At 40.7% G+C, this 25,225-nt stretch overlaps 3 protein-coding genes across 6 annotated transcripts in view; all 3 read left to right on the top strand.

The window, feature by feature from the left end:
- cdk6 (cyclin-dependent kinase 6) overlaps positions 1-9,774 on the top strand; it is a 39,267-nt gene extending 29,493 nt beyond the window's left edge. For both annotated transcript variants that reach the window (XM_040021219.1, XM_040021220.1), the window contains 3 exons: positions 5,464-5,514; positions 5,840-5,975; positions 6,503-9,774. In XM_040021219.1, coding sequence (XP_039877153.1) covers positions 5,464-5,514; positions 5,840-5,975; positions 6,503-6,655 — 340 coding nt within the window. In that variant the 3' untranslated portion in view covers positions 6,656-9,774. The remainder of the gene's footprint in view (positions 1-5,463; positions 5,515-5,839; positions 5,976-6,502) is intronic.
- A 1,446-nt stretch (positions 9,775-11,220) lies between these two features.
- Positions 11,221-17,722, top strand: fam133b (family with sequence similarity 133 member B). Of its 2 annotated transcripts, none has more exons than XM_040021221.1 (11): positions 11,221-11,364; positions 12,097-12,194; positions 12,516-12,594; positions 13,180-13,266; positions 13,372-13,404; positions 13,581-13,652; positions 14,868-14,966; positions 15,067-15,108; positions 15,234-15,326; positions 16,792-16,842; positions 16,977-17,722. In XM_040021221.1, the coding sequence occupies exons 1-11, from the start codon at positions 11,341-11,343 to the stop codon at positions 17,070-17,072; spliced, it is 774 nt and encodes a 257-aa protein (XP_039877155.1). In that variant the 5' UTR covers positions 11,221-11,340; the 3' UTR covers positions 17,073-17,722. The 2 variants fall into 2 exon arrangements, with proteins under 2 accessions (XP_039877155.1, XP_039877156.1); XM_040021222.1 differs by having other exon boundaries at positions 11,222-11,364; positions 15,070-15,108.
- Positions 17,723-17,763: 41 nt separating this feature from the next.
- LOC120727085 (progranulin-like) lies at positions 17,764-22,345 on the top strand. Of its 2 annotated transcripts, none has more exons than XM_040021233.1 (5): positions 17,764-17,876; positions 19,671-19,820; positions 19,950-20,171; positions 21,078-21,215; positions 21,311-22,345. In XM_040021233.1, exons 2-5 carry the CDS (start codon positions 19,671-19,673, stop codon positions 21,398-21,400), a joined length of 600 nt encoding a protein of 199 aa, XP_039877167.1. In that variant the 5' UTR covers positions 17,764-17,876; the 3' UTR covers positions 21,401-22,345. The 2 variants fall into 2 exon arrangements, with proteins under 2 accessions (XP_039877167.1, XP_039877166.1); XM_040021232.1 differs by lacking the exon at positions 17,764-17,876 and adding an exon at positions 19,282-19,405.
- Positions 22,346-25,225: the final 2,880 nt, after the last annotated feature.

The raw sequence follows: 25,225 nt of genomic DNA, 5'->3' as shown, positions 1-25,225 counted from the left end.
GTTTGATTTTTACCCCTTGTGTCAATACTCATAAAAATGTTCCCATGTAAACAGATGAAAAAGCTTTAAGTTTTCTTTGACTGTTGTATTTACGATCGCTCACAAAGGAGCAGCTCGACAAAGAGGGCCACGGGCGTCCTTTGTATCATTGCTCTAATTTTACTTGAAAAACACGAACTGAAATCACTCGTCACAATCGGTTATTTGGGAGTTTCTTACTGTAGTCATCTTTTCCTCAAATGACACCTGTCAGATGCGTTATGAGCAGCGAGGAATCACATTTCGGTTGGCTTATCAAGCCATTACAGTAACACTGCTGTCTGCTGTGGTTGCAGCATGCAAGTCTAGATTCTACTTCTACTTCTACTTGGTGTAGGAATTTGTCAGTTTGTGGTCTAACGAACTTCATGCTGGCGAGCCAAGCTAATAACGGACAGTTTTCACCCAAAAAAAAAAAAGAGTTACAACGGCCTGTTTTTGGTCTTTTGGAAGAAAGAAAAGATGGGGGCAAAAAGATGCAGTTTTATCCTCGTCAAATTAAGACGACGTTGATTTAATGTTTTTAAGGTGCTATAGTATGTATAAAATGTATGCTTTAATTGAGAGTAGAGAGGCCGCGCCAGGCTGAAGTGGTGTGTTCTACAGTAGATAATAACAGTCTTTCTGAGGTAGGGCTAAGTGCCAAGAGAAGCAGCCCTGCTTCCTTCCCCAAACGACTCCTTACCCCAGCATGCACAGCCGCACACAGCAACCCACGCTCTGTACTTGGGACCTGATGGGAATGTATAGGTTCCTCTATCAAAAGGTTACCCAAGGCTAACATCTAGTCGTGCTGCACAAAAACACGCAGAGGCACTTTCGGAGTATCTTGTTGACAAATGGTGCCGTGATGAAACTTGATCTAAGAGTTGTTTGATCAAGCTCAATTTGTTTGCCGGCTATTTAAATCTTGGCAGGTGACCGTATTTTAGTGATGCTTTACAAGTTTTCACGCATAGGACAAAAAGATGGGTCTTTTGGGACTGTGAGAGACTGCTTTGATACTTAGTTTTATAATTAGGATTTAGGTTTCATTCTCTTAGTTTGCAACATTTAAATCGAGACCACTTCACAGTATAGCTTCTCTTCGAACTTACGTTCCCACGTCATTTGACATCTTTCAAACTTTTTTCAAGTTTCCTTATTTTCCTGTTGTTCATATATTTATCAAAAAACAAAACGCATACACACGCCATACGTGCACTTTCATAATGATGTGTAATCGTGAAACATGGCCAAAGTTTCATGAGGTCAGCGTATGCAGAGGTTTCGGTGAGAGCAGAGATCCCTTGTATGGTCATCTGAATGACACAGCTGTGGTCACAGAAGTCCCCCTCTGCTGTCAAAAGTTTCTCATAGTCGGCCTTGAAGGGTGGGGGAACGGAGACCGGTGATGAATTAAAGGGGGCCGCGGTCCAAAAATAAGCAGGATTATTTCAAACTCCGAATCATGCAAAGCAGGTGAAGCATTTACAGGTTTTCAGTTTGTGGCGCCAGGTATACAACGTTATCCTCGTCATTGGCGTTCAGAAATTGTGTCTGTGCACCGCATTTCAAATATTTTCAGCGGTTTATGGGTGAATTTCGAATAAGTTTTAGAGGTAATGTATTCACAGTCATGCTCGTAACTACTTCATTCAATGTCAGTGATGTATGGTACTTTCCATACTTGTGGCAAGGTCAAGCTGGAATTTTTTATTGAAAGTCAGGCTTTAAATGAAGAGAACAAAGCAAAGTTTATTTCCCATCAATGCGTCTTTTACAGTCGTGAAAAAACTGATCTTGATCTGTAATCAAACATTTTTAAGTCAAATAGTAGAAATAATGTGTGCTTAATCTGTGTACAAAAGGTCTGTCCTTGTGTTATATGGTGCTCATTTAAAAGCACAGACTGGTTCTGTCTGCAGCCCTGATCAGAGTGAGCAGTTGAATGCAGTACATCTCCTCGCACCCTGACACAATAAACTTTGAAGTGTGTTGGTTTGTAGTTCATTTTCAAAATCTGGCATCTGCTCAACTTTGCTTTAAGGTAGAAGGTAAGGCAAAGCTCTTTGATGGCCACAAACACGCACACGAACACGCACTTCTCTGCTCAGTCTCAGCGGGTGATTAAGATGGCTTTTAAAAGGCCACCTGTCAGAGATTAAAGGGCACCTGGGAGAAGAGAAAGAAAGCAAGATATTGAGAGAAAGCAGTGTTTGTTAGTTTTGCAGTTATATTGAAATTGAGATTAGAAATGCTGACAGCTCACGGGCACAACGGCAGACCTCTATGCTCACAATTAAGCTGTTTTTCAGAATAATTGTTTACCACTTTTAAAGGAGATCTGTTATGCTCATTGCTAGCTTCACATTTTTTATTCCTTGCTCCACTAGAGAAAATCTTTGCATGATTGAAAGTCATATTTGTCTTATACTAGAACTTGTTGGAGCCCCCTTCATTCGTCCATCAGCCTTTAAGTCAGCTTTCTTCTGATTGGGTGCCCCTCGGAAACAGATAGTTGGTCAGGTAAAGCGACTGCTCAGAACCAGAGTTGTGACGACATAAAGAGCTCTGACATCATAGAATCAAGAGTAGTAAAAAAGATTAGCTGAAGCATTTTGAGCTGTTAACCCTGATCTTTTGGTTTATACTCACTGTGAGCATCTACACTGCAGGACTAAACCGTCTGTACATATATGATAGAAAACAAAGGAAAAAATAATTGGTCTCCTGTTTTCTGTCGCGTACTTCGATTTTGTTTGGTTTGCAAGATGTTGGGTTGGACTTTGCATTATTGTAGCATCTTCACTTTGCAATATCAGAGGAAAACCCCAACAATCAACCTCTATGAGCAAGCACCTAGAGAAAGTGGCAAGGAAAAACTCCCTTTTAACAGGAAGAAACCTCCAACACAAACTGTCTCAGAGAGGGCCAGCCATCTGACTCGACTGGTTAAGATGCCCTGTGGAAGAACACCAGAGATTCATAACTAATGATTTAAATGCAGAGTAGTTTATAAGCACAGAGTGAAAAAGGCTGAGTGAAGAAGAAACAGTTGGTTCATAGGTTAGATGTAATTTTGAAAGTAAGCCTAAAACCCCCCACGAGCAGCCATGACTCCCATTTTTGACACACCACGTCGCGTCTCAGGCCAGAAACATGTGAAGTCTTTCTTTGAGTCATGAGACTTCAAAGGTTTCATGACTCATAAGCACATTCTTCTTCACTTTCACCACCAAACATGTTATTAGAGTACATGGTCATTAAAAGTGTTTTTAATGACTATGTACTGTAGTGAGAATAGTTGCTCTCAAAGGAATTTGAGCAAATATTATACAAGTCTGCATCTGCATGGCTGGGATGGTGTTGGGTGAGTCACAGTTCGAATGAATTTTGGAGAGAGCTTGTGCTTGTTGACATTCCCCTAACCAAAAAGGTTGAACGCGGTTCGTTAATGGCCCGGGAGAGGCCCCACATCCGTGTTGACTTTCTCACAGTTTGGAACTCGATTGATAAATTCTCAAAAGCACACCCTTGCATGAACCGTGCATGCAGTACAGCGCGGGATACCCTGCGTGGAAAAGTCCGCAGTCCAACACACACACCTCATTTCTTTCCAGCTCCCACTTAGATAGTTCGAGAAGCTCACGTGCAAACATGCGAATTCACACGCGCATTCCAGAGGTTCTCTCAAAGGAATGTGGGACGACGCCGTGCTGGCACTAAAGGATGCGTGACTCAGCTGCCTGTCCCAACTCGGTCTCGGCCTTTTCACTGCAGCCACTTGTGTGGCGTTGTGCATGGGCATTGGGATTTGTACGTGCAAATCTCAGGGTGGGAAACGATGCCAGAGCGCGAGCACTCGCACTCAACTGCTGACTGTGTGTGCATGCCAGCGGCCAGCTCTGTGTGAATCCAGTTATCCCCCTTCAACAAACCAACAAACCACTCCAGGTTTAAAAATGGACCTCTCGGAATTATCAGCCCTACTTGTTTTGGCATGATAACTTTGCTGTAGGTGATTTTTTTTTTTTCTCTTTTTTTCGTTTGCAACAGTCAGAAACTGGTTTGGTGTGATCTTACATGCCTTTCAAAGTTCTCAGTGCGGTGCCTTGCCCTAAAAGACCTGCATATGCAATCATTTTTGAGACATCCGTTACTCAAGGACACCATTTCTGAACACTGGAAAGAAACTAAGATCTTAATTCCACTTCCAAACTTAAGCCTGTGACAGGGAGTCTGTTGTCACAGTAAAAATGTGCCAAACACCTTTTGTGTGACTAATATCCCCAGTGTCTCCACTGTAGGAAAGTGTGGGTGTAAGCTATGCAAAGCTTCCTGCAAGTGGGAAAGCACAAGGAGCACATGGTGGCTAAACCAGTCTCTGTTGAGTTCAGTTAAGTGGGGTGCACTTGAGGTGTACTAAGGCCTGGATACAAAATGCAGACAGGCATGTATAAAGGCACATCTATATGATGATACCCTGGCACTACATTGACATCTGCTGGTGAGCAAACACAGTAAAGAAGTGGAATGTATTTTTAAAAAAGAGAGAGAGAGAGAGCTGTTTCCTCTTCTGAGCCTTGTGTGTTCGTTTTGTGAGGAACACTTAGAAATATTAATCTCGTTTAGCCTAAAAGTGGTGGTGTGTGCAATGTTAAACAAGTCCCCTCTTGTGACAACAGGACCTCCTTATTTCCCCTCAGAGGAACTTTGACAGGAAGCTCCAGCTCCTATACCTCTTTCTCTGTTAGGATAATCCAACTTTTCTTTCAAACGCCTTTTCCTCCCAATTTCCTCCACGCATTCAGTCAGCAAGAGCAAAAACAGACATTCGCACTCTCTCTCTCTCTCTCTCTCTCTCTCACACACACACACACACACACACACACACACACACACACACACACACACACACACACACACACACACACACACACACACACACACACACACGGGATAAAAAGGCTTTTTCTGTCCCGTGTGGCGACTGCCAGGCTTGTGCTGATGATGACTACTGGAATCTGTGCTGATCCCATGCCAAGCACGGGCACCCGAAGACTGCCCAAAGCCACAGGAACCACCAGCAGCCCTGCTGCCGCTCTCCTCCCTCCTTTCATCCCCCGTTTCCTTCCCTCCCCATCCTCAGCAGCACCACCAACACTGCTCCACAATCCCTGTTCCCTGGGATGGAGCTGCGAGCGTATGGCTACTTCAAAACGTTCACATCGGAGTCCCACATTCCTCGAGCCAAAAGCTTATATGTTAGGGCTGTTGGTCTTACAGCGTACCATGGGAAAATGACTCCTATCTAAAGCAGGTTACAAAAGAGAGAACCGAATCTTTACATTTTACTTTTTCTGCATTTCCGGGTTTTGTTTTGTTTTTGCAACATAATATGTAGAAATTAAACTAACCTTTTTTATAATTTCTGTTTTCTAGGCCGCTGTTTAGAGGAAACTCGGATGTTGATCAGCTTGGAAAGATTTTTGAGTAAGTAATGACTACTCTTGTTTTCCATTTCTCCTCAGGCTCGGTTATATTTTCTTTCAACTCAGTGGAATTTTGGAAGATTCAGTCAAACCTTTGCCTAAACATTAAGGGCAGAACATGCACTCATCTACTGTTTTTCTAATTAATGAAAAACCCATCAGATGAACCCACACTGCTTTTCTGGGGTGCATGTATTCGTGCCCCCCTCCCCCAGTCTTTACCAACACTCATGGACAATCCTTAAAAATGCTCTGAACTGGAATTAAGTGGTGAATGCTTCCCATTGCCGATGATGAAGACACTGATGATCTGTATGATTCCACAGTGTTGTCGGGGTACCCTCGGCAGAAGACTGGCCCCAGGAAGTAGCCCTGCCACAGAGTGCCTTCACACCCCGGCCCCCGAAACCAATAGAAGACCTAGTTCCAGACATGGACGAGCAGGGACGGGCCTTGTTAATGGTTTGTAGTGTAACTCTCATGTGTGTCCCCAAAAGATTGCATGGAAAATGTTTTTAAAGCTGTCACTTGCTCATCACTGTCACCTTTATGGCATCGTGCACATTTATTTATGTGCCAAAGCGCTACGAGGAGCTAAGCTAACAAAACAACTTCTGTCAGTAACCTTGACGACCTTGTACCATTTTATTGGTTTTTTGTTTTTTTTTTATACATTTTACATCTTCTAACTCCTTGTTTTTTCTGAACATGGAGCCTGAAATCCTCATGTGTGGAAAATAAATGCATGAAGCAAAGCGCTTACTTCACCATCGAGCAGATTTATACCCAACTTGTAGTTCGGCTTGTTTATAAAAGCACAAATATAATCGATCATTCATCAGGATTATTGCATTTTGGAGCATCGATTTTGATTTTAAAAACAGCGTGGGAACCGAGCTGCACGCAATATTTTATTCAACCTAGAAATGTAAACAAGCATCTATACTTGGTGGTCTCTCATCATCTTCTTTTCCTCTCCCTCCCCGCAGCAATTCTTCACCTTCAACCCGTCCAGGAGAATATCGGCCTTCACTGCGTTGAGTCACCCCTACTTTCAAAGCGTGGACAGCCACAGCAGAAGTGTGTACGCAGCCCAGCCCATCCCCAGCAACAAGTCCACGATGGAGGAGAGGAGTGCCTGAAAGTCCTCTTCTTTTCCCCTTTAACTGCGCCCCCCCCCCCCCCCGTTTCCATGGCTATAAGTAGCATTTACCGTACCGTTCCTAAAAAGTTTGTCATGTTTTATTTTAGCGTTAAATCAAAGTACATTAATCAAGTTTTTTTTGGCACTGATTACAAGAAAAATCTCAAACACTCAAATCAAGTAAAAATAAAACAGCTGGTTACAGGAGAGCTCACCATCTCAAGAAAATATTTAAGTCCAGAAAAGGCATCAGTGTTTGAGTACTGCAGCTTTTCTCCATCATGATGACGCCACACTGTGATGAGGTTTACATTGTGAATTTCAAAATCTATCCTTTGCTTCATTGATCTCTCTCCTCAAGGCCTCAGTGGCCTCCTGCAAAGACGCGTCACCACCAACCTATAGCACTTAGTTATTGGTCAGAAAGCTTTAATTGAGGGGCGATTGCCGAGCTGTGTTTTAATGTTTGTCCTACGTGCCAAATACAGGCTGACAAGTAATGAGATTTTCCAGCTGTTGGGCCCTGCAGGCGTGATCTTAACTAAACAACAGCACATCTGGGTCTCCATCAGCAGCGCTCAGCCACATTAGTTCAATTCAGTTTTATTTATTCCGGAAAGATAAAGGCCAAATCACAACAGCAGTCACCTGGAGATGCTTTATTTTGAAAGGTAGAGACCCTTGATACCAGAAACCCGATAAGCAATGAGTTGTATGAGCTGATGCAAAGTGTGACACGGTTTAGAGCGGTAACATTCGCACTCCTTAATAGGTAACTGCGTTAAATGTTTTGTCTTTATGACTTTTTTCTGATAATCAGTGTCAAAAAAAGCATCATTAATGTTGGTTTTACGTTACATATAAAACGAAGCCTAAAACAGACTACAGTGGGCAAATACTTTCCCCCCTGGGGCGTATAAAACGCTCTGGGGAGCAGGGAGCAGGTGAAGATGGCGTCAAAGGGATGGCACCAAATGCCCCCCCCAGAACCCTGCACACACAAGCTGTCATCCTTCCACGAACTGATGGATTGTAAATGCTGCTTTCAGGATGTGAAATGTTGTGTAACAATGCAAAGTGACCCAATCCTCATATGGATTTGGAGTTGGGACTGTAGAGTCCGAAGAGCGGAAACCTCCTTATGCCCAGTGTTTATCCTTATCAATGGAAAAAAAAAAAAAAAAAAGACTCTGGACTGCAGGAGAGAGAGATAGAGGACCAGACCAGAGCCTGGATGGATCTCACCTGCCTCTTTATTTTTGTTGTCTTGTTTGTTTGTTTGTTTTTATAAATAGCTTGCTTACTGCTGGTGTGTGCAGTGAGAAGACGAACGTTTCACACACACATTTATTGTCCCCACTGCCGCTGACATAAGCACGCTCATGTACCCATGTACTCACTCAGACATTGTTAGGCATCACAAACCAGCCACCCACTGCCATGTCCATTATCATTCCAGTTTTACCTATAATAATGGTGCCACCTTGTGGAAGTGTAGAGTAACTGCAGACCAGTAGCGGGATTCTAATGGTTTCTGCACACATTGAGGAACTCGTAACGGGGCTGATATCGGTGCTGAGACAATGAGACATCTTGGAGTTGTTCCTACCACTTACATAGACTTTTTGACTTTTTAATGACTTTTAGCTGTACCATCGTGAACTCTTTATTGTTTTATAATTATTGTGAAATCCAATTATTTCTTTCCAAATCATACCGTAATGCACAGACAGATCTGCAGGAAGTGTCAAAGAGAGACCCACAAGCACTATTCATTCAACATGGTAGAATTTTGGCACACTTTTGTGTCACTAATATTCTGTATTTAATTTTAATTTTATTGACGAGTCTTATATACTTGTAACTTGATTTTTTTTATTATTTTTTTTAATGCTGGGGTATACAGTGTTCTTACACCAGTGATGCCAACTCATTAAAGGATTGTAGAGTCCGTGTAAGAATAGTTTGACGTTGTAAGGAATGTATAAAGGAAAAGGATTGGTACTGTACAGTAAATTGTGCTAGTTCTAAAGTACAAGCTGTAACAATAGAAACCTTTTGATATGTGCATTTGTCAGCACATAGACATGTCGTTAAAACGGATAGACGTAGAGTAGCGAGGGTCTGCAGAATGTCGCATGGCAAGAGGTGTTTCTTTGTTTTCGGTTTTATTTGCGTGGGGTGGGTTGTTCCGATGGATTTCTTTTACCATGTGTTGAGAACTACTACGGATTTTCCAGTAGTTTTGATGACGATGTGATGCACAATATTTTGTGTACAGTTTCTGCTTTATTTTACCTTGGCGTGCCGTTCTATCCAAGTTAAGTTTTGACCCGCGAGGTAAAAGCAAGTTTTTCCAGAGTTGTATTTTTGTATTTAGTAGTTCTTGCAGAACAGTAACTTTGTAACACTGGTTTTTGTTTTTGGATTTCGTAACAGGTAGTGCTTTTAGCACACAGACACAGACACACACAGACTCAATCTCTGACTTTCTCAGGTTCTCTCCACGGACGTCCGAAACCTTTCGGGCACAGTTTGCACATCTCTGGGTTACTGAATGACTACAATACAACTTCTTCAGGTTCTCTGTCAAGCTGTCTAAGGATCGTATCATTGATCACAATCTACTGTCTTTACTATTTATCGAATATATGTTACTGTAGTTCTTACTGTCTGAAGATAACTGCCTGTATAAACTGTTCTTGCCACAAACTAAGGGCCAGGTGGCAAACATGACAGAAATACATGTCTGCTTAACACTGTGTGATTTAAATTTTCTTTTTTTTTCCTATTTGATAACGACTCATTTCTGGTGTAAGTGGCATCTACAATGCAATGAAAGCTACAAATGCGTTAGACACGGAGGTTTACATTTAAAATATTGACTGCTTTAATCTCATTACAGTTAATACAGTCACTGTGTGCTTTCTTATGATTTAACCGATCTGTAATGCTCTTCAGTCTCATAACAACTGAAATCCACTGCTGAACTCTAAGCAGTGTCACTATTTTTGAACGTCGCTTCATCCATCACTCAGATTGGCATTATACTTGTGTATGAATGCATCGGTGTCTTATTATGTTGCACCAGCTGAATAAAAAGCAGCTTTTTATTAATGTTGTTTGGACTTATTTATCAGGGTTGGAGTAAATACAGAGGGATAATGCTCGTGAGGCGTACATGAAGAAATGGGAAAGAGGCGATTAGTGAGCAGGAGTATGGCTTCATGCTGAGAAAGAGCGCTACGAATCTGTTTGCTTTCAGTGCTGATGGAGAAGGTCAGGAAATGCACGGACTTTGTGGGACTAGAGAAAGTACTGAAACATAACAGAATACATGTTCAGGTTCACTTCTCGACCTCACCGATCCGTTTGATATCCCAGCTGGAGAAGAAGAGTCAGATGAGGCTGAAGTTTTCGTTCATCAAAGCTTTATTACCAATGCGCGTTGGGAGATCACACTACATGCAGCCACAGCAAGCACCAAGTGGATCTGAGGAGCAATTCCTCAATCTGTTCATTATAAAGGCTCTGGGCGCTCCCTTAAGGGACTTGCCCTATATTTATCTAGTAGTCCCACAAGCATCTTGCAACCTTTAAATCACATGATTAGACACGGGGGTTACAGGTGAGCCCACCCTATGCCCACTACAGTTAGCAAACCGAGTCATACAAAGAATACGTTGTTTCCTTATCAAGGACATTCAAGGCCACACCCCCTAACGTTCACATAGAAAGGTACACTCCCCAACTGTTCCTTTATAGTTTCCTGCTTTTCTATTCTTCTTTACAACCTACTCCTTATCTCTGCATATCATAGGGGAACTGAAACATGCCACCTGCTTTAATACTTTCTCACAATGTGTATGAATGAGAGGGAAACGGGTGTAACAGTGAAACAGCAAAGAGCAGAGATAGTGAGGGTAGATGAGTTTAAATGCCTGGGGTCAACCATGCAAAGCAACAGGCAGTGCACAAGAGAGGCGAAAAAGGGGTTAGGCAGGGAGGAGAATGTCGTAGGGATCATTTGTGACAGAAGAATAACCTCAAGAGTAAAGAGAAGGTTTACAAGATGATAATGAAACCTGCTATGATGTATGAGTGACAAAAAGACGGGAGGTGGAGGTGAAGATGTCAACCTGGTAGTGAGCAGAATGGACATGATTAAAAATTAGTATATCAGACGGACAGCTCAGGTTCAGCAGTTAGAGAGGCGAGGCTGAGATGGTTTGGACCTGTACAGTAGAGGCATAGTGGATATAGTGGACAAAGGATGTTGAAGATGGAGCTGCAAGGCAAGAAGAAAAAAGGAAGACATGCAGAGAGTTGGTGTGACAGAGGAGGATGCTTGCGATAGGGTGAGATGGGGGAAAGAGGATCAGCTATGGTGACCTCTAAACGGAGCGGCCCGAAGAAGAAGTAAAATAAAAGTATTAGTAATAGCATTAATTTCTGGCTTATTTCGCAATGTCGCACAACACTACTTGGATTCTGACACAAAATCCTACTCTTTTCCAGAAGGGGGCAGTAGTGTAGTATTTGCGACGGCAGCCGCCTATTGTGCAGCCGAAGAAGAAGAATCAGTCGAGCTTTTATCAACTCGAAGTGGCTACGTAAATGTTAGCAAGGTGACACAAATGGTTGTTCTTTCTCTTGGATATTGTTCCCCATTGCTGACTCGACATGGGCAAGAGAGACAATCGAGTGGTGAGTGGTGCCGCATAATTTGATTAAAATTATTTGCATATATACCGCGTGACATTTAGTAAACAAGATAAAAATAAACGGACTAGCGCTGCAGTTAGCATTGGTTAGCTTAAGTACGTGTCCACTAGGTATTGTGATGCTAGGCCTGCTGTGTACGGTGGTTAGTTTAGCCGCGCATATACACACTTAGCTTGGAAATGCAACAGTTTATATTGGTTTCTTTAATCTTTAGGCTTTCAAACAGCTTGATCCAGGCTTGATCGACGCAAAGCTAACGTTAGCTTAGTGCATCAGAAGGTAATCCTAAATTTGGGAGTAGTTCAGGTTCTTAGGCGAACTGCCTTGACCGTCGTTGTTTGGCAGAAAATACAGCAACTACTTGTTTACTGATTACTACTGTAATTTGTGTACTCCAGTCCCTGTTTTAAATGTTGTTTAAATGCGCTGTGGCTGCTAATGTTAATGCTGGTGTTACTTTTGAGCGTTTTCCAAGTGTCTCCCCCTTTAATGTTAGCCAATGATATTATAGCCTCGGGGAGGCTCCAGGTACACACAAATCTTACACAGTAGCAGAGTCCTGCTGTAAACCCCATGCCCAGGCTCTGTTTGCCCTGTTTCACAGCTATTTTAGCGATCCAGCATGTAGTACTGGTGAATTGCAATGCATTATGCCATATTTTAAGTGTTCCTCTATTAGAAGGATGAAAATGAATGCTTTTGTCTGTGTTTCAGGCTTACATTAACCCCATTGCTGCTGCACGAGCCAGGGGGCCGGTACAGGGCTCTGGGCCAACCATTCAGGATTATTTAAGCAGACCTCGACCAACATGGTAAGTAAAGGGCAGATTTGCAGCTTAGTGATGTAAAGTGGTGTCCTCACTTTATCATCACCACAAGAACATTTTTGGTGTGCTATTAAAGAGCCAAAGGAGTCAAGGTGCACATATCTGGCAGCACAATCTTTGTTAAGGGGTTATATAATAAATTCAAAACTCTAAAGCGTATGAACAGTATTAAGTAAATAAAGCTATTAGTGATTCCTAAATAAGAATACTAACCTCACCTTTAACTAGAAGAATTCAGTCTTTCCCAAAAGGTGACACTTTTGGAATTAAATCCGTTTTTAAAAAATTATTTATTGTGTTTATCAGGGAGGAGCTAAAGGAACAGCTGGAGAAGAAGAAAAAGGGCTCTCGAGCCCTGGCTGACTTTGAGGACAAAATGAATGAGGTACGTTTGCATTATATACAGAGTATTTGAACAGGCATGAACTGGGCTGTTAATCAACACATATTTCCTCTGGAGTTAGCTTACTTTTAATACTCATGGCGGCCTTACTTGTCTATAAGTTAAAAAGACAAATGAAATCTTAAAGTTATTTAATTTGTGGGTGGCACAGGGGTGCACTTGTTCAAACATCCTGGTCAGCTGGAGCCTTTCTGTGCCTCCTGGTACTCTGGCTTCCTGACACAGTCCAAAGATGTGTTTGTTTGGTTAGTTGGTTATTATTAATTGGCTGTTTATGTACAAGTGTGAGAATGTTTGATACAATGGACTCGGAGCCTGAGTTCAGGTGTACCACATCTTTTACCTTCTTAGGGGAAATCTGTGTTTGCAATGGAAACATGCCCGTACTGTGAGAGCTTGAGAGCTTTTTTAAGTTATTTTATTGTGTACAGCATCTGAAGCGTCATCACTGTTTCTCACTGTAGCCACATTGTAATTCATATTAGATGAAAATATTGCACCTTATTGAAACAGTTACCGGATAAACACCACATACTATTTAGGTAACATTGTTTCTTGCTTTTTAAGAGATGGAGGAAAGAACTCGCCAAAAACAGAGAGAAAATGTTAGGCGGAAGTGAAAAGGACAAGGAGGAGAAGAAAGACAAAAAAGAGGTATGATATGAATCCTGTATCAGATTCATGAAGTATTATTTTTATTTCTCACCTTTACTCACTTTTTGTTTCTCTGTGCTTTGCTTGCTTGGCATTTGTGTTTAGAAAAAGAAGAAGGAGAAGAAGAAATCCAGCAGGGTGAGGAGAGACCTCCAGTATTTTGATTGACAGCTGTGCCATGTTACTGATACATACACACAGTGCATGTTTTCTAAACTCGTCTCTTATTCAAGCCTGTAAATGCAGTTTGTTTTTTCAAACAATCGAATAACCTCATATCTAATGAACCCTGCTTCCACTGTGTTTTGGTCAAGCATTCTTCATCTTCCTCCTCCTCATCGAGTTCTGATTCCTCCAGCAGCTCCTCCTCAGAGTCAGATGACGGGGTAAGGTCCTTTTACGATTCATTTTACATCTCATGTAGGGCTGCACGATTTTGCATAAAATGAGAATCACGATTTTTTTTTTTTTTTTTTTTTTGCTTAGATCACGATTCTCTCATGATTTTCTTTTCCAATATAAATATTTATTGCACTTATTAACTGCACATCAACTTTGTAACAGTTGAGACTGAACATAAAAACAATAAATGTCTCACGTTTTGTCGTTGCTGCAAAATGTTGTACTGCTTGTAATTCCGCCTCCACTGTTGCTCGACACTGCGTGTATAGAGCAGGTAGTGCAACAATAGAAAAATAGTTACGGGACAGCACTGTGTAGCGTTTGTCTAGGGTGTTGATCATTTTCCTAAATCCCTTGTTTTGCTCAGTGTTGATGGGAGCCATATATTTAGCCAGGTGATAAGTGATAGCCTCCGTAATTTCTTTGTGCCTGCGGGAGTTCGACGTGTATAGGGAAGCGCTGTATAAGGTTCCCGTTATTGATGTTTGGGGTGGTTGACCGGGACGGATTTTCTCCTGTCACTTTCTTGGCCTTTGCAGCTTCATCATCTCTCACATGCTCTCCGTTGTTTTTTCCCTGCCAGCTGGCTTCTGTATCACGTGGTATAAGGCTCCGCCCTTGTCATTTGTTGAGCGGGAAGAGTGAGCGCTTGTTTTCATGCAGATTATGTCCCGGATCAAAATGCGGTACAAAATTGTCATCATTTTTTTTTTTTTTTTAAATCGTTGTCATTTGGAAATGAGATCGCACATAAGTATGAATTGAGATCGCCATTTTCTAACGATTAATTGTGCAGCCCTAATCTCATGTGCTTTATTTGAACCTAATCTACTGTAACACAGTACAGCTGCACGGCATGTAGCATTAAACGGGTTTGGGTTGGGACATTTCTGGAGTCTGCTGGATGACAGTTTACTATCAAAACTAACTCGCGATGCAAGTTTTTTGGCTTGAGCAGTCAACCCGTGTGCCACAAGGCTGTTGACTTCATATGCTGTATGTCTTTCCCCTGCCTTCTCTCACCTTAATAGAAAGGTAAAAAGCCCCCAAAAGTTTAAAAAAAAAAAACCAAGAAAAAAATGTAAACTGTACATTATAGAGAGATCAGATTTATAAAGACTTTAATGGATCTTAGAAGGATTCCTGCTTTACTTCACATACAGCAAAACCCTGATTGCAGTTTTTGTTTGCACGTGCAGGATGAAAAGAAGACTGTAAAGAAGAAGCGGAAGAGAAAGAAGTCGTCATCCAGAAGAGCATCGGACAGCTCAGAGGATGAGTCAGATGCTGAAAGCAAGGTTTTTCTTTCTAATGCTGCATGTAGTTGTAGTCGATTCATTGCAGTCTTATAGAAATGGACTGTGGTGGTAATTTTTTGCCCTTTTTTCTTTTTCCAAGAAGAAAAGGAAAAGAATAAAGGAAGAAGGTGACAGAGATAAGGTAATTTACTTTTATTCCGTTGTTCACTTATCTGTCATTTTGATGGCGACACTTGATTTAAAATGCATTCCTCTGGCTTTTTTCCTCCCGAAACAACTTGAATAAATAAATCTTGTGTCCATCAGGATGAAAAGAGCCGTAGAAGAAAGAGGAAGGCTGAGAGAAGTTATAAAGGCTCATCATCAGAGTCGTCTGCTGACTCTGATGATGATGAGGCAGTAAGTATTATTTCTGTCTCTATCACACATTTCTGCAGTCATTATTTTTTTATTGCTAATGTATCCATCGCCTCACTTAACAAATAGACTTGAAGTAGTTGAGCGTTACTCTCTGTTCATCCTTTGTTCCTCTTTTGCTTATTTGGTCCTCTCGGCTTTTAAATGTAATAGCTCCTCACTGTAATTGCTCCCCTGATAATTTTTTTTTTTTTTTTTTTTTTTTTTTTTTTTGGGTCAGAGCTGAGTCTATCTTATTCTCAGGTCAGATATTTATGGCAGTCTGTCTTCACTGCTGTTTGCACATGAACGGATTGTTTGTGCAGACCAAGGCTTTTTATAGCTGACTAAAACTGAACTTAAAATTAGATCTGAAAAAATATTTTTGTAAAATAAAATAAGAAAACTAGATGTCTTGGGGGAAAAATTGCAAATAACAGAAATAATCTTATAAAAATAAAAAGCTAATTGGCAAATACAAACCTGTAATGGCTCTGGTCCAGATGTCACCCGAGTGTCTCAGAGGGCTTCTGTTGTAATCACAAAGGGGTCGGTTACTCATTAGTGATCCTCCTGTTTTGCACATAAAAGAAGCCTCCAACCAAAATACTTGAATAAATCACGTGTTTGTTACTGCATGCTGGCTTTTTGAGCACTATTTATTTAGATGTTATTTTCTTATTTAAGCATTCACCCTGAGATGCACATGTAGACATCGGATGGAAATACGAACCACTTGGATTTATGTCTTGAATTGTTACCTTTTCATTCTGATAGTTATCTGGACAAAGCCTTAGTTACTTTAATCATTCAAGCAGTCAAACTGAACCATTTTTCATGTTATTCAATGGAGCCTTTTATATTTCAGCCCTGTCAGATCGAGGGCGTTCGCTGGTGTCCCTCTTTAAACCCCGTACTTGGATACAGTAGCGATACAGAACAAAAGTCAAATCAGTTTCATTTTTCCTGAAATGTTTATGCAACCAGATGTTCAAGCTCTCGTGTCTCTTTACTGTAGGGGGAAGTCAATCTTTGTGTCAAGTTTCTTTATCCGATTAAATGGTGTTCTTAGCCAAGCCAGCTTCATTTATAAAGCACTTTTAAAAATAGCAACTGCTGAACATAGGAGTAAAACAGCCTTAAGAATTTAAACAAGTAAATAAATATATTCAAATTACAAAACACAAGATGCAATAAATAAAATAAATAAATAAATCATAATCTCAAACTGGGTCACACGCCCATCTTTAACTAACCAGTGATCTGTACTGCATGTATTGTATTTAATAATTCAGAAGAGAGATAAAGGAGTCATGAAGACTTATGTTTGACAACATCTTTAATCCTGGATTGACCACACAGCTGTTACAGCTGTTGCAAAATTTCCACTATTGTGAAATATTAGTGGAATTGTTTTTCCTTTCTTTTTTTAAATTCTTCGTCACCTTTCAACTTTCTACTCCTGCAGGTTGAAGCCAAGAAAAAAAAGAGAAGCAGCGAGGAAAAGGAGAAATTCACAGTGAGACATTTTACTTCATTTCCTATTTTAAGACAGTCCGCAAACAAGATTTTGTGGGCGGAGCAGTAGATCTCTGTACATCGTCCAAAAGACGAATCAGTCGCTAAAATGCAAACTTTTTTTTTTTTTTCCAGGATAAATCCAAGAAGAAGAGGAAAAAGAAGCACAAAAAACATGGCAGAAAAAAGAAAAAGAAGACGGCGTCTCAGTCGGACTCGGACCTCGACTGAAAACATGTCTTCCATTTTTCTGACAGCTCAAAAGTAGAGTCATCTTTGCCTTTGACTACCAAAAACTACTCACATCCAATTTTTGGGGATTTCCACCTAAACAGGGGAAGCAGCAGGCCTAAATGCTCGGCTTCTATGTGTGAAGTGAAAATTAGGAAGAAAGTGCTGGTCCCTCTAAGTGGAAACAAATAGTGCATATCTTTTTTTTTTTTTTTTGTTTTGTTTTGTTTTGTTTTGTTTTACCACCATGATTTTTCTGCATTATTGGTCTGAAGTTCACTCAAAGACAGGACTGAACTCCCCACACTTCCCTCTCTTTCCCCCCCCATCTCTTTCTGGAGATTGGAGTGTGCCTGGCGCTCCCCACCGCCTTCAGAACGCTAGCCCTCTAGGAGTTAGCCTCTGTGCTTCATACCTGACATCTTTCATTGCTACACGAGGCTGTTGATGCTAGTGCCTGCGTGATGCATGTAGACGTGATGACCAGATGTCTCGCCAGCTTCATATTGAAGTTGGCCATTGTTGTAAGAAATGAGCTGCACAGTCATACAGTAATACAAGGGATAATTGTTTTTGTTAGATGAGTTGTTACACTGCAGTGTAATTGTACAAACAATGGAGTTCAATAATAAAGTATTGTTTTAACCTTTGCTGCTGTTATGTAGTTACAACACTGAGGCCAGAAAGTGTTGGTTAAGTAATAAAGCTGTTGTTTGCAGGTCTCCAGGTTGCTGGAGCTTCGGCCTCTTCAGACCCCGTTCTTCTCCATTCTGTTTCTGAAACCGGAAAAAGAAACACAAATATGTAAGCCTCACTAAGACTTTAAATGCCTGTTACTGAACCATGAGTCTGACTTTGTGTTTGAATCTGTCATACCTCGAAATGAATGAGATGCCTCACCGATGAAACCACAGGAGCCGAAAGTCTGACACCATTCGGGCCAGACTTGTATTTTTTCAAGTAGTCTCAAGCAACAGTTCTGCAGACTTTCTGAAAGTATTTCACTCACTTACAGCCCAGTGCTTCTACCTGACATTTTTAAAAGCAATTTTTTTTGTTTGTTAAGCCACTTAACTCTGACCTGTGAATGATTCAAGCATGAAAAACAGCACCTTACAACCTGAGGGATGAACCTATTTGTGTCTACACAGAACTTGGCAAAGAACCAGTTTTAAATTGTATCTAGGCTTCAGTCTATGAAAAATGGCAAAGATAACACTAACAGACAAAATTATTTTTTATGCCAACAAAGTGGTTCCACAGCAGATGAACAGCATCTGAAAGTCATATCCTTAAGAAAGGGGGGAAAAAAGACCTAGGAGGTACATCAGGCCCTTCAGCTTCAGTGAACAGCAGGTAGATCATCAGAAACGGTCTCAGAGGGACGGTGGCTGTTAAAAGGCCATTCTAAGTAAAGGAAACAAGGAGAAAAGGCTGGAAAATGTCAAGTTACACAAGAACAGGACAGAAAATCAGTGGCAACAGGTCTTACGAACTTTGAAAATTTAGCTTCAAATTGCCATCTATAAATACAGGAGAGATTTACCTCAGTGATCGCTGGAGGCTCTGTCATGGTTGGGGCCATTTTGAGATATATTGTCAAAATTGATGGCATTATGAAAACAAAGTTCTTTCAGAGTTTGGACCACCATGCAACACTATCTGGAAATCATCTGATTGGCAACAGCTTCATTTTTTTTATCATGATGATGCAGTAAAAGCATACCTGGATAGAAAAATGCAGAGCAGAACACGTTTAGTCATGGATTGGCATGCAGTAATTTCCATAACGTATAAAAGTGAGAACTGAGAATTCATGTGGGGGGGTGGGGGTATTCGTTTCCTTTGAGCAAAGATGTGCTGGCATTTCGTAGTTTAGGTGATTTCAATAATAAAAAAAATATAAAGCTTTCACCAACTGTGAGTTTAAAGGCCAAATAAAAGTTTGAGAACATTTACCCACTCATCACAGTGACAGCACTGTGTCTCAGTGAGACTTCACAGGCAGGTCTTGTGATCAAAACAGTGCGAAGTATGAAAGGTTAATGTGTGTTCATAAAGCCTTGTTTAATCTTTAAGTTTCCCAGTAAACAATGCACTTCCCTTTAAAAATAGAAGCTTTATCTGTGGGCGTGAGCTACAGTAGTTCCAGAAACCTTAAAAACTGCTATATGACTGTCACAGGACAGAAGTGCTGTGATGTGAAGTCAAGCTCTCAGCTGCTCCTCAGTGGGAGGGTCTTACTTGCATTATAAAAAGCCATGCAAGTTTCAGTGATAGGGGAAGTGCGAAATATATGACAGGAAACTGTTGAATCTCTTCCCTATCTGAAGGTTTGTGACTCAAAGATTTGATTTTAAAATCTTTTATGGGCAATTTATTGGTTTAATATCCTCTTTTGTAAGTTTAATTTGAGAGCAAGAAGTTTTCGAAGAAGCGAACGTGAAACTGTAGGTACAGGAGTACATATGATCAAAAAGTCTGACTTGTAAGCTGCGAAGAAATATGCACTTTATCTTCTTTTTAATATCACCTTGATGTCAGTTGAAAAGAATTAAAGGGAAAAGGAAAAAGTCACTGTGATGCTCTTCCCTCCAGATGTCGAGGCTCACTCTGTGGTTGTCAGTCGGGGTGTTTGTTTGGGGATTTGCTTCTTGCTCTATCACGTGTCCTGATGGGAGTACTTGCTCAGACATCTCTACCTGCTGCAAGACTGAGTATGGCTATGGCTGCTGTCAGTATCCAAAAGTAAGTCAGCTATATTCACACAAATATAACTTTCCATGAGTGTTGTTGCTTTGTTTTGCTTTTATTTATTGTTTTGCTTGTTGTTGGTTTTGGAAGTCAGATTGGAAATAAGTCTTATTCACTCTGCAGGCGGTGTGCTGCGCAGACATGGCCCACTGCTGTCCGTCAGGGTATCGCTGTAACCTGGTGACACAGCTGTGTGAGAAACTGGACCAGCCGTGGCTGAGCATTCCCATGGTGAAGAAGGACGCTGCACAGAAACTCACATACCCTTTCCTCTATAAGCCAGCGCTGCCTTCAGTACCTGCCTTTGTCATCCCTATGTCAGAGGACAAAGAGAGCATGAATGAGGTAGGACACACCGCGCTTACAACATTTAAAGGCTGCCTGTCGCTTTAACTCCTCACTTTGTTGAAAAGAAGCGATGGTACACAAAGAATCAAGGAGTTAATAAATAAAGCAATAACGCAGGATCACATGAGTTCACCAGTCACATGAATGTGATGACAGCTGTGGGTTTGCTCACTTATATTGCAAGACTGCTGTAATCATTTTATATGTGACAAGAAAAGAAGTGCACGTGCATCAGTTGTTTCTCGCCACGACGAGAGCATACCTGGACAGCTGCTGATTTTTGCAACTTTGCATCCTTTAGCTCTGTGTAGTTTTCCTCATGGGTTTCAGAAATACTGCTGCTCCTTAGATGGCCAAGTAAAGTAAAAAAAAATCCTGGTTTAACTTGATTAATTAAATACAAAAAGAAACCAGTTTTTTTAAGGACTTTTAGATAAAATCACACACACGCTCACATACACACATAGAAAAAGTTCAGTTCCTTGGAGTTGTTAGTCTGCTTGCACACTCTGTTTATCGGTTCCTCTTGTCAGAGGAGGAAAACAGTGGCACAGTCTTGGACGTGGATATTACTTTTATTTTTATTGCTTAAAAGGACAAGATTGCAATGGTAAGGTGCAAAGTGCATACAGGACAGAAACAACTGCATCGTGCTGCTGAAGCAACTTTGCAAGCACCTGCAAACATTTGACCCACAGCATGCAGTCAGTTTTCGCAAATGTAATGTCTTTGATATGCTACGATATATAATAAATTTGTATCAATTCCCATCCCTACATACAAAGTGTACTTTGAGTGACAGCTCAGATAGACTTTATCCCCCATTTAAGAGAATTTATGAATGGACTCATTTTTGGATAAGAGGAACAGGCTAATAGTTAGCTTGTCCTTCCCGTTTTGCAGATACCAGAACCAGCTTTAACACACGTCGGCTCCCCTGAGGCTCAAGTCATTCGTTGTGATTCCCTACATTACTGCCAGGGGGGGATGTCTTGCTGCCAGGCATCCTCAGGCCAGTGGAACTGCTGTCCCTACCCACTGGTAAGGATTGTGCATAAATCCCAGAACTGCCATCACCTCTTGCTGGAATAAGGTTGGTGTTTTGTTCTAACACAAACACTTTTGACTGATTTCAGGGCCAGTGTTGTGCAGATGGTCTGCACTGCTGTGAGTATGGATACACCTGCGAGGCCTCCTCCTTGAAATGCAGAAATTCTTACTCTTGAGATTTCTCGGGGCTGCACAAATAATGTTGAATATATATATATATATATATATATATATATATATATATATATATTTTTTTTTTTTTTTAATTTTTAAACTATTTTACTTCAAGATTTGTCAAGATTTTGCTGAAAATTATTAGACACACTGCCTCATCTGAGATAGAAGCCGATCAGCTTCACAAGAAGACAGCGAGTGGGTAATTGATGTTATATCCACGTAAGATTACTTTAAGTATCTGTTGGCTGTTTTGTGTTTAAATTGATACTTCTGTGTCACTGGACAGTCACCATTTAACTTCTGTTTTTTTTTTCTTCTCACCATTTAACTTCACAAATTAGCTTCACAAGATTTCCTGCAACCATTTATTTCCACTGCGGTCATGTTGAAAATGTCTAATGTCTGGATTCTTTTCATAAACTGAAAAATCAAAGGCTTTTCTGCTGTTTTCAAGTCAAATTGTGGCATTTTTGTATTGAAAGTTTAAAACATGAGAACATTTCCAAATAAAAATGATAGAAATGCGAGTTTTCATGCCGCAAAATGTTGGTGTGTTGGTGTGACCGGTTGCAAGGTCACACTGCCACATAAAGAAGTGGACGACTGGAAGGTGAAAGCTTTTTTTAAAAAAAAAAGTATTTATTTTTGTGTGTTTTATTCTTTCTTTTACTTTGTTTGTCTCCAATACAAATATAACTTGCTGACCAACTGGATATAGCAGCAGACATGCTGAGTTTGCTGCAAATCAGGCACCACAGCCGGGTTTCTGCAGGTGGCAGCAGATTTAGAATTATGGAGAAATCAAGAAGAAGCTGATTGTGCAACACCGTTAGATGAGGAAAGACAGTAACACAATAGTGTTGGAGGAGGAATGGTAAAGTTATGGTAAAAAAAAAAAAAAAAGGGAAGTGAAACAAAGACAGGCTCCATTTTACAGCCAACACTCAAACACATGTCAAAAGGAAGAAGTGTGGCAATAACCAGTAAAGACTGGGTCTATATGGAGAGAAAGGTCTTACAAAGTGTAAACTAAGATTTCCAGTGTGCAGTGATTTGTGTGCATTTTTTTGTTTTTGTGAGAGAGTCATAGATTTTTATTATGAGCTTGGATTAAAATATAAAGACATTAAAACAGTGCTTGGCTGTAGACACAGTTTTAATATAAGTTAAACTTAGTTAAGTTAAGTGAAGTAGGGTTGATTTGCTCTTAAAATAATGACATTTGTGTGTATATATTGCTTACACAAGATTAATAAAACATTAACACCATAATTGGCTTTCTTTTCCTTCAGAAACACACCAAACAATATCATATTTAAGGTAAATGGGGTAATTTGAATCCCACTCGATTGAAGCCAGGCATGAAAATCCAACCAAATGATTTGCATAAAATTGCGCAAAAAAATAGATGGTCCAAATCCAGTGCACACACATTTACAAAGCAATTAGAGTTTAGCTTCAGAAATCTGAGGATTTTCTCTTCCAAAAACTTTCTGTACATGTAAATGTCTCACATTCATCTGGCTGCCTTACAAACCTTAAATATGCGCGCACGGATCGCCACATCTGGTTTTGAGAATTTCAGACTGCCAGCTTTGCACAGATCCACAAACGTAGGCTGCCTTCATGTCCCAGTGTAAAACCGGGACATCTGAGCTTCCTCCTCCTCTTCCTCCTCCTTTTAATGTATGTTTTTAAAGTAGGCATTTCGTTTATCTTAAAAAAAAACAACAGAATAAGACACCTCTCCAACAGAAAACATAGATTTAACAACTAAAGGCATTACACGGTAGCCTAGTAAGGGAATATATGGTTTAAATAAACTGCTACGACTTCGTGAATTATTCAGGATTAGTCATTAGCTAACATTAGTGTTAGCCTGCTATTACCAGAGAATGGTAAGATTAGCATCAACGTCTTATTCCACATTACATGGATTATATCTATATTTAAAATATACAGAGATTAGTTGGCATACACTCACTCCAGAGGGCGACTGAGAGTGATGCACAACCACGGTGATCCCTCTATCTGCAGATGTGCACTGACTTTTGAAAGCAAAACAAACAAACAAAAAAAGTGAGGAAGTGAGAGTGATTTTACCTGTTTTAGACATTTGTACGTTTTTTCAAGGAGTAAACTATCTGATTCGTGAAGCTGAACTTGAAAAATTGTGCATAAATAACGCACCAGTCTCGTAACACTTTCGAGGCACGTTTCTCTCTATAGGTCTGTGTGCACTCAGTTATGTGTTGGCAGTAGTTTGCGAGCACCTGGACAGAAACTGTGGATCAGGATTTAATGAAATGCAACAACTTATAACACAAAGATAAGCCTCATGAAAGGAGAACTGAAGCACAAGTTACAATGTTTTGTATCGTGGTCGTGAGCGAGGGTTAATATACTTCGCTAGAACTGGAAGTAACTAAAAGTAGCTAACAAAAACTATATTTTGTGTGTGTGTGTGTGTGTGTGTGTGTGTGTGTGCGCGCGCGCGCGCGCGCGCGTGTGTGGAGAGAGAGCGGATGAGAGACATCTTACACTTTGCTAATATGGCCACATTTTTTAACACGTGAAACAATTAAGCATGGTAGTATAAATCAATTATTTATTGAGACCCAGACCCAACAGGCATGCTGTTGTTGGTTTATCACCTTGACAAGCTCAAGCCATTGTTAATAGGACGCAGACATTACATCAAATCCAGAGATGCCACAGGTTTCAGTGGAAGTGTAGTAAAAGAGAATTAGGCCTGTTACTAAGATGTCAGCAATTTAAAAGAAAAGCTGTAAACATGTTCTTTTATGACATAGAGCTGTTTAAAATGAAAGGAGAGAGATCACCTCACCCTGGGGCAGTAGTTCCCAAACTTTGTTTGCTAGCCCCCCCCTCACAAACACATCCTCCAACCACACACCCATATTTTTGTTTTCAAACTCCATTGCGGTTTATTTCACACCTCAAACATTTAGTAAACAATTAAGCAAATACAAGTAAACTGCAATAAATTACAGGTAGTAATAAAATAAACTACTAACTCTTTTACGCTACGTCCACACCTACACGGGTATTTTTGGAAAACGCAGCTGTTTCTATGCGTTTGGGCCTTTCGTCCACATGTAAACGACGTTTCGAATCACCGAAAACAGACAAAATACTGTTAATCTGACTATTTGCGGGTTTTACAGGCTTACATACACACACGCAGTTACTGTCCCTCCATTTACAAAGGCAGAGGCGTCATGGTGTGATTATTTTACGTGTAGTTGTTTTTTTTTCCTGTGTAATAATATTCAACATTGCTATCAATACAATCAAAAAATGCCTCTCTGTGCAAAATGGGTTCAAAAACATAAACAATGGTGGGATACTGTTTGTCTGTGATTTGGACAGGGAGAACACATCCTAGCAGGATCAGCCTGATGTTATTTGTATCCCGCTGTAACTTTACTGTATAAAGATCTAACATCTCCAAAATGTCAAGAGTAGTTAGTCATTATAAGAAGTGTTTGTGAACTAAAAATCAGGACAGTTTGTCTGTGATTTGGAGAGCCCAGCGTGTGCTCACGGCACAGGGGAAAGTAACCAGTTGGGTCTGGGCTTAGCCAAAGGGAAGATATGCTTCACCATATTTTCTAGGCTTTGGCTTGGAAGGAAGTTGGTTTGGAAACATATGTGGCGATGCTTCATCTTCTGCTTTGCGTTTGTGTGGGCGCCCCGTCAAAAAACCTGTCCATTTTGCTAGCAGTGTCCAAGCATTTTTTTTTTCATCCCCCCCCCCCTCAATGGCTCTGCGCCCCACACTTTGGGAACCTCTGCCTGGG

This window comes from Simochromis diagramma, unplaced genomic scaffold (genome assembly GCF_900408965.1).
Source record: "Simochromis diagramma unplaced genomic scaffold, fSimDia1.1 OVJJ01000753.1, whole genome shotgun sequence".
Taxonomy (NCBI): Eukaryota; Metazoa; Chordata; class Actinopteri; order Cichliformes; family Cichlidae; genus Simochromis; species Simochromis diagramma.
Note: the sequence above shows the minus strand (reverse complement) of the source record. Positions and strands in the feature narration are given on the sequence as shown.

What these genes read in the sequence shown, in the direction of transcription:
- fam133b (XM_040021221.1), top strand. Translation starts at nt 11,341, where the DNA reads ATGGGCAAGAGAGACAATCGAGTG. An exon ending in AGAAGAAAGACAAAAAAGAG is followed by an intron (nt 13,267 to 13,371) that starts GTATGATATGAA and finishes ATTTGTGTTTAG; the next exon opens with AAAAAGAAGAAGGAGAAGAA. An exon ending in AGTCAGATGCTGAAAGCAAG is followed by an intron (nt 14,967 to 15,066) that starts GTTTTTCTTTCT and finishes TCTTTTTCCAAG; the next exon opens with AAGAAAAGGAAAAGAATAAA.
- LOC120727085 (XM_040021233.1), top strand. Translation starts at nt 19,671, where the DNA reads ATGTCGAGGCTCACTCTGTGGTTGTCAGTCGGGGTGTTTGTTTGGGGA. An exon ending in ACAAAGAGAGCATGAATGAG is followed by an intron (nt 20,172 to 21,077) that starts GTAGGACACACC and finishes CCCGTTTTGCAG; the next exon opens with ATACCAGAACCAGCTTTAAC. An exon ending in ACTGCTGTCCCTACCCACTG is followed by an intron (nt 21,216 to 21,310) that starts GTAAGGATTGTG and finishes GACTGATTTCAG; the next exon opens with GGCCAGTGTTGTGCAGATGG.